Source organism: Setaria viridis, chromosome 2 (assembly GCF_005286985.2).
Source record: "Setaria viridis chromosome 2, Setaria_viridis_v4.0, whole genome shotgun sequence".
Taxonomy (NCBI): domain Eukaryota; kingdom Viridiplantae; phylum Streptophyta; class Magnoliopsida; order Poales; family Poaceae; genus Setaria; species Setaria viridis.
In genome coordinates this window covers 38,015,128-38,026,003 of record NC_048264.2, presented here as the reverse complement: position 1 = coordinate 38,026,003, position 10,876 = coordinate 38,015,128, and the positions used below count along the sequence as shown (strand labels likewise).

Here is a 10,876-nt window from a genome sequence, read left to right as displayed (position 1 = left end):
TATTTAGGAACCATATATTCTACTGACTACTGTACAACATACAACATGGTCCAGTGTGATGTTCCTCTACTTGATTGCATCTTCAGTTTCATCAATCAAAAAAATGAAGAACCGCTTGTTCCATTGAGATACCAAACCAGGCAACAGAAGGTGATTAGCAAAATCTTCTTGCTTCTTTAATTGCTTAATCTTCTTCTATCCTCAATAGCTGATGACTGGATCTCCAACAGCTGCAAGTTTCATATGTATATATGTTCATTATGAAAGGGTAATCGGAGCAGGGGATGCACCTGAATACTTCCCTATGGCTTAGAGGAAGCATCTTCCGCAGACAAAATATTCCAGTCCTAGCTCTGAGTCAATGTGCTGCTAATATAATTGAAATGATTTTGCACACTCACATGCCTACTGAAGATATATCAATATTAAAGAAATTGCTGGGACTAGGTGTAAATATGGTTCTAGTAGTTCAGGAAGCTAATTCATTTGAATTTCTCCATTATCAATTAAAAAAAGGAACCCATGTGACAAACATTACTCAAAAATTCTTGGAAATGAAATCTCAGTACCTTTAAGGTATCGAGGGATCATTGCCAGTGCACAAATAGCCAGGGTATCATCATGGGAAATTTCCTGTACTAAATACTTGGCTGAAAGCAATGTCAGTGTACATCTGGTATCGCATCTTCATGATCTGGTTACATATCTCAGTAGTAAAGGAAAATAAGGTTTTGATTAAGTAAATCTAGTGCACAGCAAAACTAAATTAGAATAATTGCAATGATAGGATGCTTAATACAGTATACTTTCCCTTGCAGAGTTGGACTGTATGTCCACACTGGACATTAGTCTTGCTGCAATCTGCAAAACAGCTACAGAGTAGAAGCCTGTTAGAGTTAAAGATAATGCAGAATATATTTATTCTAAAACATTACAACAAACACATATCCAGCAAGTTGGTGTGATGGCACAGATCATTGCAGGAACACAAAATCTTGATTTAGCTCCTCCGGAATATATTATCCTACCAGCAACACTACACTACACTACACCATCTTTTTTTTAAGCAAACCGGACAAATTTGCTAATCCGACACTTCAGAGCATGCTATCAGTTAACTGAGAGTGGTTTCTCATAGGCACTGTTAGAGTCTATGACCAATTGAAACTATCAGTGGGTATGCAAATTCACTGTTCCCACATTATTCGATTGGCTCCATAGTTAGATATCACACGGGAAAGAAGCTGAGCAGTATCTTCATATGGATATGCTTCGCTTGAGATGCGGAAAAGAGCACTATATTTGACATAAACTTTTGAAGTAACGCATCATGGCATTAGAGCAAGTATAATGTTACAGAAATAGAAGGAATGGAATTAACTGCACAACTTCTACAATCTGGCACTTTATTCTTGATGCCATTACTTGACAATAAATCAGGTTAGGTATTGCCCCTCACAAAATAGTGTTACTGCCCCTGGATCTCTGACAACAAAATCTGAGGGTGCTAATGTCAGCTGGTACTGAAAAAGGCTCATTTGCACAATAAAAACTGTTTTTTTCCATGACCACATTGATCTGCCAATGGACAAAATAAAGAGGTTTTGGAGATTACCTGTGGGAATCTGGATAAGTTTAGAAATAATGAGAATGCCCTCTCTTCTTAGTTGTCCTTGTATTGTAATGCAATATAAGCTACTACAGGCTATAGCTTCATATGACTACATTCACACAGACTATGAACAAGCAAAAACACAAGTTTACGTTGGTGGCTTGCAGAAAGCCATATGATCAAGAATAACAGTAGTTTCAGGAATATCCCTACAGAGCTCCTCTATTGATATGGCTAGTTGATTGACTAAGAACATGATGAGCAGATTGATAAACAATCTGCTCGCCCTCCCTAGGAGGCTCTGAGCTCTGAGGTTTATCTTCTGCTTAAACCTAATCTAAAGCATCAGGACTCTTATATAATGGGCCGGCTTACAAAATCCCAACTAATTCCAACTCTATCTCTAATCTGAATCTAAACTAACTAGCATCTCCTGGAGGAGGTGGGCCCTTGTTCCTGCAGTGGAACTTCTTGCCAAAGAAGTTGTCCACAACATCTATTTCCTGAATATATAGAATAATTCCCTGCATACACAAGAACAACAAGGAATAATTATATAATTCTAACTTTGTAACAAAGAGCATAATTAAGTCCCTGTTGCTTTATATTCAAGGAGCCTATTCATACAATTTTATTTTGCAAAAAAGATGCAGACAGGATTTTCATGAAGCTCATGTAACAAGTGACTTGTGTAACTAACAGGGCTAAAAGTTCGCATTTGTCTGGACTATTAGTTTACTCAGTTCTTCTGGCTCTAGAATTGCACAACCTGACAATATATAATATGTGAATCTTTGTTCGAATGTGAGCCCTTCTTCTCCTCTTTACGATGTGAACATATTGCTACATTATTCTTGCTGTCGGAATCCCAAAGTCCAATAGTAAGTGCACATACATCTAATAGAGGAATGCATTTTTTACCTTCATCACCATTATTCCAACTGGCACTCCCAGTTCTCCAGCATTAGCAAACAATGACCTTCCGACCTCATTAGTCATCTGTTTATTTGAGTCATTTTTTGTGTTTTCAGGCTAGTTTGATCATAAATCAAATTTAAGAAGTAGAGGGAAAGTGATGTTCAGTCTCCCATTTGCAAACCTTCTGCCTGATGACCACAAGTTTAGGTTGAACCGGACAGCACGATATTTTTCCTGGTGAGAACGAAGGGATTGTATGTTAGAAAATGCAAGATTGAATAATTCCTTTTGCGTTCAAGGAAGTCCCAAACATGTTGATTTTCTAAACCTCATGACTGTTCTGAATAGCACATTTACTTTAAACAGTAACAGGAATATGCTTATGTTCACAACAATAGGTTTTCTAAACCTCTGTAGAATAGTGAGAAAAAAGAATAGCCTCCATATATCTATTTCCAAACACCAAAAGCAATACTCTGCGCGACTGGTTTTATACAATGGAGAAACCTGAGAATCCTTTTCTGCAGCTAATCCTTCAGTTATAGAAATGTATGCAGGTTCACATCAAGAGCAATGCAGTCCTTCGGTTATAGATTAACATTTTCCCTATGATGAGGAATGCTTTAATCAAGTAACCAACAAATATGCGCTTTGCGCTTTCTGATTCATGAATATGGAGACTAATTGAGGATGAGCCGTAGTAGTAGTGTATAATCACAACTGGAGGATGATTGAGGAAAAAGCTTTACTCTTACCAGTCAATTGAGGCTGAGCGGCAGCGACAAAGGGAACCGACCTCCCTCTCCGACGGCCGCTCCCGCGCTGGGATGGGATGTAGGGCGAGTGCCCACTTCATCGGCGTCTAGGGGCCACCGAACCTATGGTGGCAGCAGTCGGGCGGCGCCGCGGAGGACGGCCGCAAGGGTGGACACGTACAGATGATCCAGGCGGCGACGACAGGGTTGGGGGAGAGGGCGGCGCCGGATTGGAGGAGACCTCGGTGCCGGGCCGTAGGAGATGATGGCGTTGGGTCGGAGGAGACCTCAGCCCCCAGTTGGATGAGACAGCGGCGTGTGTTGGAGGAGACGATGGCGCGGGGTGGAGGCGATGGCGGCGCGTGGTCGAGGCGATGGCGTGGTCGATGGCGGAGGCGAGACGGCGTCGATGGCGGAGGCGAGACGGCGGCGATGGCTGCGTGAGGCGATGAGGGAGGGCGCGTGGGGTTGGATCGGAGGGTCACTGTTGAAGGCGCGATTGTGGTGGGAAGGTGAGGGACGTCGGAAGGGCTCGATCGGATCGACGGCGTACGCGATCAGCGCGAACGCGAATGGAGGCAACGGACGGGCGAAAGGATGGATGGCGGACCGAAATTTTTTTTACTCAGTTTTGCTTTTTTAGCTGCAGAGATATCCTCCTCTTTTCAAATTTGAATCACCGAAATTTATAATTATAATTATCACCGATAGTCGGTCATATCAGCTCTTTCGTCTTGGTCCGATAAGGTTTGTATCCAATACAGTAGTGTTAACACCGACTGCGACTAAATCCCCACTTGAAAGCATATAGAGTCACGTCTGTTTATCAGAAAGCTTTGTTCGTACTGCAACCTAATCAGAGATGACCCAAACCAATTACCATCAGACGGCGGTCATTTTAAATGATCAGATCCCACACTTGGGGGGCGGCTGTAAGTCCGATCCAACAGCGACCCATAGCTGACAACATACTTAGTGACAGAGTACATCAGCGACACTTTAAAATGGCAGGCGATCCACACAATAGGCAGCGAAGCGAATGCTACATTAACAACTCTAAAAAGAGGCAAAGTAACAACTGCTTCGATGTGTACAACTGAACTGCTAATGTACTAGGTTATTCAACTCCATTACATATGATCTACGAGAAAATGTTAAAAGTGTTGCATCATTGCGCACGAACCAAAGACTTCCAAGTTCCAAGTAGTCAGCTGCTCACTTGCATCTCCACTACAACTCTCAGGAAGATTTCTCGTTCACAACGTAGCACCAAAGCGAGTCTGCCTCCATGAATTCCGTTTCTATCTGCATCGCAGCCTTCCTCCTCTTGCCGGCCTTGTGCACTTCCGATGACAAGCTTGCCCCAGGCGAGAGGCTCTCGCCCGGCACCGCCATCATATCTGACTCACACCAAGATTGCTCTATCGTCCCTCCAGAACTGTAAGAGTCACAGTGTTGTTAGAGTTCTTGGCGCTGTCTCCTGTCTGCTCTGCTTCATTATTCCTTTCTGCAAAATATGCAGGCCTATTTGGCGCCTGAAGTGACTTGCTTCCATTATCCAAGATACGCACAACAGACGACATGGTTGGCCGATCATTCAGGTTTTCCTGAACACACAGTAGTGCTACATGGATACAAAGCATAGCTTCATCCACAATGCAACCTGACACAACACATGAATCTATCATAGTCTCTGCCTTACCATCATGCCATAGGTTCCATGCCTGTAACAAACATCATGCAGATTCATTTGAGCCCCTTAACTTTGAGATTGGTGTTTCCATTTATACTCCTCCCTAGAATATCAACTTTGAGATTTTCAAATCTTGTGTAGAATTCATAAAGTATAATAATACTTACATAGACTATAAGATTTGGGAAGTCTTCAATGTAATCAGTGGAACTTATCCTAACACCACTTATAATCTCCAAGAGCAATACGCCGAAGCTATAGACATCAGACTTCACAGAAAAGATGCCCTCCATAGCATATTCAGGAGCCATGTAGCCACTAAATTGACCAGTATGGGTTGAAAACATTAGTCATTGCAACAGGTTCAATGAAACGTTAATTTGATCAAAATAATTGAATGGAACTTACTATGTTCCGACGACCCGCTTAGTGTTTGCTTGTTCTTGATTGTCACCAAAGATTCTTGCCATGCCGAAGTCTGATATCTTTGGGTTCATGGTTCCATCCAGCAAAATGTTGCTCGACTTAAGATCTCTGTGGATGATTGTCAGTCTTGAATCTTGATGGAGGTAAAGAAGTCCTCGAGCAACTCCTTTGATTATCTTGAATCGCATGGACCAATCCAGCACTGATTTTCTTGTACTGCCTGCACATGAGCCACATTTCATGAGCAAGATGAACTGGTTTTTCAGCACTATCTGGGCAGCTTGTGGAGAGATACTAGAACATACTGAATAGAGTAGCATCCAAGCTCTTGTTGGGCAAATACTCATAGACCAACAGTTTTTCATCTCCTTCCATGCAACAGCCGATAAGTCGAACAAGATTTCTGTGCTGTAGCTTGGCAATCAATAGTACCTCATTTCTGAACTCCACTAATCCCTGCTTGGAACCAATACTAAGCCTTTTGACAGCAACTTCCCGACAACCTAACACTCCCTTCAGAATTGTAAGAGGTTCTTCGTATGTTAGTAGTCTTCGAAGGAAAAAAAAAAACCAATTCAATATGCAATTTTTTTTCAGCAACTTGTGAATGTGAACAGCAAAAAACTACCACTAGGTGACCTACTTTGTAAACTTTGCCGAAACCTCCTTTCCCAATCATTGACGCTTCAGAGAAGTTATCCGTTGCAATTAGTATATCATTATATCTCATGAATGGGAGCTCAAGATCTTGGGCAGGGATTTCATGCCCTAGTTCATCAGAAATACTCAAAACTCGCATTGCTCGCCTCTTGCTATTTTCCCCGTTGATTTTCTTCAGCATTTCTTCTCTCATGAGGAACGCACAAGTGTTAATTGTTGCGCATATTGTAATGGAACTGGTAGATATAAAGAAATCTATAATTTACCTTTGAACTTGGGAAAACATATGAAGATGCATATGGGTATAAGAACACTTGCCAAAAGCACCGGAACTGCAAATTTCACTACATTTTTCCTTGCCCCCCTGCCTGAAAAAAAAAAGGCAATGCTCATTTCCTTTTCTGCATTAGCCATCAAATTAAACGTCTGATGAAATCTATTTCTGAGGCTGACGCCACCACACGAAAACATGGGAGTGGATTAGTGGAACAATAATACTCAGTACCTGCGCCGGCGCCGGCAAGCCGGAGGTAGAGCGTCTCACCGAAGTCACCCCAGGTCCCGACGACTTTCTCCATGTCGATCAGCTCGCCGGTCCACACCAGGCACCTGGTGGGGTCCCTCTTGGTGGCGCTGGTGCTCAAGTTCGCATACGCGTACGCGACGCAGGCGCAGTCGCGGCTGCACCCCGCCGCGCACTCCTCCAAGCTCCGGTTCGCCACCAGCGTGTACCCATACGGCAGCTTCATGTTCGGCACCGCCGCGAAGCCGTCGGCGCATCGCACGGGCTCCTTCCGGCGGCACCCGCGCGAGAAGTCACCGCGGCTCCAGCCGGCACCGCTCGCCGGCTCGAACCCTTCGACGCAGCGGCACGCCGGCACGGCGGCGTCCGTGCTGTTGTCGCAGTAGCCGAAAGCGCCGCAGTAGCCGAAGGCGCTGCAGGCGCGGGTAGGGTACCTAATGATCGTGACCCACGCCGACGAGTCGTTGCTCCAGCTCTGCAGCTCCAGGTCGCCGGAGTAGCTCAGCCGGTACTGCATGGGCGGCGCGCCGTCGGAGAGGGTGTAGGCGGCGTATATCTCCTCGTCGCTGTTGTAGACCGCCCTGTAGATGGCGGACCTGCCGCCGCCCTTCTGGTAGTTGCTGTCCACCATGTAGCCCTCCCACGGCGAATTGCGCCAGTGAACGCGCGTCCCGTTCCAGATGACCAGCTCGAGGGGCCTGTCCGGGTCCGCGCCGAAGGTGAAGCTCCCCGGCGACGGGTCCGCGGGGCCCTTCCACGAGACGAGGCGCACGCCGTAGTGCGTCCGGTAGACGATCCCGATCTTCATGTTGGGCAGGTAGGCGTCGCCGGGGTGCTCGAAGCTCTGCCACAAGGCGGTGCCGTTCGGGGACCGTACGACGAGGTTGCCGGTGTTCTGAAGCACGGCCATAGGGCTCGAGCTCGACGACGGCGAGGCCACCGCGTCGTCGGCGGTGACGTTCGTCGTCCAGAGCACTCGGCCGGTGGCGTCGGACAAGACCAGGTTGCTGGCATTGGTCAGGGCGAGCGTGCCCGGTGGGGTGGATGAAAGATGGTCGCCGGTGATGGGGGCGGCCTGGTCGGCCACCCACACCACGGTGAGCTTTGGGATGTTGTTGTACCAGATGCCAAGGTACAGTGACGATGAGTCGGAGTTGGGCGGGGAGAAGAAGCCCAACGCGAAGGCGCCGCCATCGGAGACGAGTGGTGTGCCAGGCGAGAGCGCCTTGCCGAGGACAAGCCGGTCGTCGGACGCACACAATAATGGCCGCAAAAGCAAGAAGAGGAGGACGGCGGCGACGTAGGATGAGGCCGGCCGATCCATCAAGGTGGGCAGCCAGCTTAGCATTTTTGTGATCTCTCTCCGTTCTCAAAGGCTCAAGTGGTAGTGCTGGTTTCACGTGGAGTGGAGGTGGAGAACTGGAGATCTAATAAAGGCCCCTTAGGCAGAACTTCCGAACCAGCTTCACCACCGGTTTTTTTCGAAGCCTTGCTAAAGGGGTGGGGGAAGAAATGGCTCCACCATCAGAGCTCCGCAAAATACGGTGATTGGAGCAGATTGATGGAGACGGAGCCCAAAAAATAGGCTCCCCACGGCTCCATCTTGCTCCCGGGGTTAAACTCCCTAGTTTGACCATGGAGGCAGGGGCGAGTTGGCTGGTGGGTGCATGGAGGAGGCCGGCGCGCGTAGGCGCATCGGGGGTGGGGAACTCGACGGCGGCGTGGACGAGTCGCGGGCGAAGCTCAACCGCGGCGCGGACGAGCCGCGGGTGGGGGAGAGCTTGACGGCAGCAGGGGTGAGGCAGCCAGTCAGCGGGAGCATAAAGGATAGAGATGGATGGCCGGCCGGCAGAGATGAATGGATAAGATGAGAATAAAAGAAATTTTAAACTACCAGGAGAAGCCGTTTTGCCAAACGTTTTTCCAACCAGATAAGTCGGAGAAAAAAAAGCTGCTCCACCAAAGAAACTATAGCCAGAGTCGTTTCAGCCACAATCCTACCAAATGAACCCAAACTATGACGAGGACTGCTGAGGATCAACAACCTGCTGCATGTATTCTCACGAGAAAAATGATTAGGTCGATGCAATTGCACTGTTGGCTAGGTAACGTCCAAAAGTTCAATTGGCATAGGAAGTAAACTATAAGTTCAAGACACCGTACTTAGCTTGGTTCATTTCAAAAAAAAACACCGTACTTGAATTTGGTTTGCACCGGCCGGAACCATGACAGGAACCGTTAAGAAGGGAGACTGACAGTTCTAGTTCTGGTCGTTCTTATCTATGCCACTCCAAGGCTACTCATATTATGATGAATCGATGACGTATCTAGTCTACTGCGGCGCGACACTTGCTAAATTTATGCCATCATCTCAGTAAGATACTGAGATGGACAGAGACGGTTATGCGGTGGATTCATGTAAGGAACAGCTCCCAATTGTTTTCGCAGAGCAAGTGAACAGCCTCTTTGTTTCCCTCTCTTTCTTTTGGTGCAAGTGAACAGCCTCTTGCGCTGGACGTGTCGTTGGAATTTGTTGAAAATTTGCACGAGGCTGATCGATCCAACTAAAATGCATGCACCTGTCCTGGAGGCGCGCTGCCGCAAATGATGGGCTGGCTCGTCGGCTCGTCGCGGAGGGACGTAGTAGGTGGACGTCTCGAAGGCTTGCCGGCTTGGCAAGGCAAGGCGGTGGCGGCCGTCTGCAAGAACGGCAGTACGGCACAAGGCCGGCGATCGATGCGCGCCGGACTGCCGGAGAGTAGCAACCACGCACGGTGTTGGGCGCCAGCGCCATTGTAGACGGTGACCGCCGGTGGATCGTGGTGCGACACCGCCGCATAGAATTTTCTTCCCGGTCACTACACTACTAGTGCGCTGTGCGTTGATCCCAGGTGTTGGCACAGCTGCACAACGAAATGGAACGTCGATCATACCACCCACCGTGGCATACGGCGGCGCCCCATACACCGTCGGCGGCCGGTGAAGGCTCTCCCAGCCGGCGCGTTTCGCCGGCCTTACGCCATTCTCAGGCGGTGGCAGTTGCACTGTCTTGCCAAGCTGGGCAACGTACCCATGCATGATGGTGAATTGGTGATGCTCATCGCCTCTACTGCGCGCGTCAGGAGCCAAGTGTGCTGGGTAATGACCGATAACTGAGACGGGACAGCTCCAAGTATCATACGGAAATCATTTGGTGCCCACCCCTGACGTATCGCGGCAGATCTTTCGAACACTTTTCGATAATAAGAAGCATCCACTGAGAAAACTGAAGACGGTCACCTGATATATTGCATCCGCTCCACCTTTTGTAGGTAGGAAGAGAAGGAGAAATGCGGTGGAATTTTACATGGATTTTCATATGTTTTCCCAAGTTCAAAGATACTACAGTCATAGCATATTTTCACCATCTAGTTCCATCCATAGAGCGGTAACCGTGCTGTATATGCACAACAATTTACACTTGTGTTGTACTCGCATGATGGAAGAAATGCTCAAGAAAATATATAGGGCCGCCGATAGCAAGAGGTGAGCCATGCGAGTTCTGAATGTTTCTGATGAACATGGGCACGAAATGCCAGTCCAAAATCTTGAGCTCCCATTTGTTAAATATAATGAGATACTCGTCGCAACCGATAACGTCTCTGAAGCATCAACGATTGGGGAAGGAGGTTTAAGCAACGTTTACAAAGTAAGCCATAGCTTAGATTTGCATATGCTACTCTTTTCAGTATGTTCTAGTAGCTTCACACAACTGCTGAATTAGCACTGAAAAACAGTTCATCTTGCTCATGAAAATGTTGCTCTTTTGCAGTTAGTGCAAGAAAATCAGCGTTGGATGCCTGGATTGGCCACGAGTTTGAAGATAATCAAAGGGGTTGCTCGAGGTCTTCTTTGCCTCCATTAAGAAGACTGACAATCATCCACAGGCGAGCAACATTTTGTTGGGTGCAGCGATGAACCCAAAGATATCAGATTTTGGCATGGCAAGAATCTTTGGCGACAATAAGAGCAAGCAAATACTAAGCGAGTTGTCGGAACGTAGTAAGTTATGTTCAATTAGCTTGCTCAGATTATTGTTTCACTAAAATCTGTTGCCCAAACAGGCCTGCGTATCTTGGAGAACGGAAAAAAGTCTTGTAGCCCCAACAGGCCTGCGTATCTTCGAGAACGGAAGAAAGTCACTTGTTGCCCCAAACAGGCCTGCGTATTTTGCACAAAGGAACACTGAAACAGAGCAGTCAGGGGACAGCTCCAAGAACTCCAACAGCATGGTGATCAACAAGTGGTAC

At 47.2% G+C, this 10,876-nt stretch overlaps 2 protein-coding genes across 2 annotated transcripts; both read right to left on the bottom strand.

The window, feature by feature from the left end:
• Positions 1-184: 184 nt before the first annotated feature.
• LOC140221936 (uncharacterized) lies at positions 185-2,611 on the bottom strand. Its single transcript, XM_072291894.1, has 6 exons — positions 2,534-2,611; positions 2,107-2,136; positions 1,765-1,832; positions 1,460-1,578; positions 1,196-1,312; positions 185-279 (listed from the first exon to the last, which is right to left on the bottom strand). The coding sequence occupies exons 1-6, from the start codon at positions 2,609-2,611 to the stop codon at positions 185-187; spliced, it is 507 nt and encodes a 168-aa protein (XP_072147995.1).
• Positions 2,612-4,311: 1,700 nt separating this feature from the next.
• LOC117842548 (putative G-type lectin S-receptor-like serine/threonine-protein kinase At1g61610) lies at positions 4,312-8,561 on the bottom strand. Its single transcript, XM_034723021.2, has 7 exons — positions 6,570-8,561; positions 6,331-6,432; positions 6,048-6,247; positions 5,710-5,917; positions 5,387-5,624; positions 5,146-5,296; positions 4,312-5,009 (listed from the first exon to the last, which is right to left on the bottom strand). The coding sequence occupies exons 1-7, from the start codon at positions 7,933-7,935 to the stop codon at positions 4,707-4,709; spliced, it is 2,568 nt and encodes an 855-aa protein (XP_034578912.1). The 5' UTR covers positions 7,936-8,561; the 3' UTR covers positions 4,312-4,706.
• Positions 8,562-10,876: the final 2,315 nt, after the last annotated feature.

Excerpts from the sequence above, each read along its gene's own strand:
- LOC117842548 (XM_034723021.2), bottom strand. The coding sequence starts at position 7,935 with ATGCTAAGCTGGCTGCCCACCTTGATGGATCGGCCGGCCTCATCCTAC. Across the intron at positions 5,625-5,709 it reads CTTGGATGCTACTCTATTCA|GCAGTACAAGAAAATCAGTG; the intron begins GTATGTTCTAGT and ends GCTCATGTGCAG. Across the intron at positions 5,010-5,145 it reads TCCCAAATCTTATAGTCTAT|GCATGGAACCTATGGCATGA; the intron begins GTAAGTATTATT and ends TGTTTGTTACAG.
- LOC140221936 (XM_072291894.1), bottom strand. The coding sequence starts at position 2,611 with ATGACTAATGAGGTCGGAAGGTCATTGTTTGCTAATGCTGGAGAACTG. Across the intron at positions 2,137-2,533 it reads TTGGAATAATGGTGATGAAG|GGAATTATTCTATATATTCA; the intron begins GTAAAAAATGCA and ends TTGTGTATGCAG. Across the intron at positions 280-1,195 it reads AGCCAATCGAATAATGTGGG|GCTCCGATTACCCTTTCATA; the intron begins AACAGTGAATTT and ends GGTGCATCCCCT.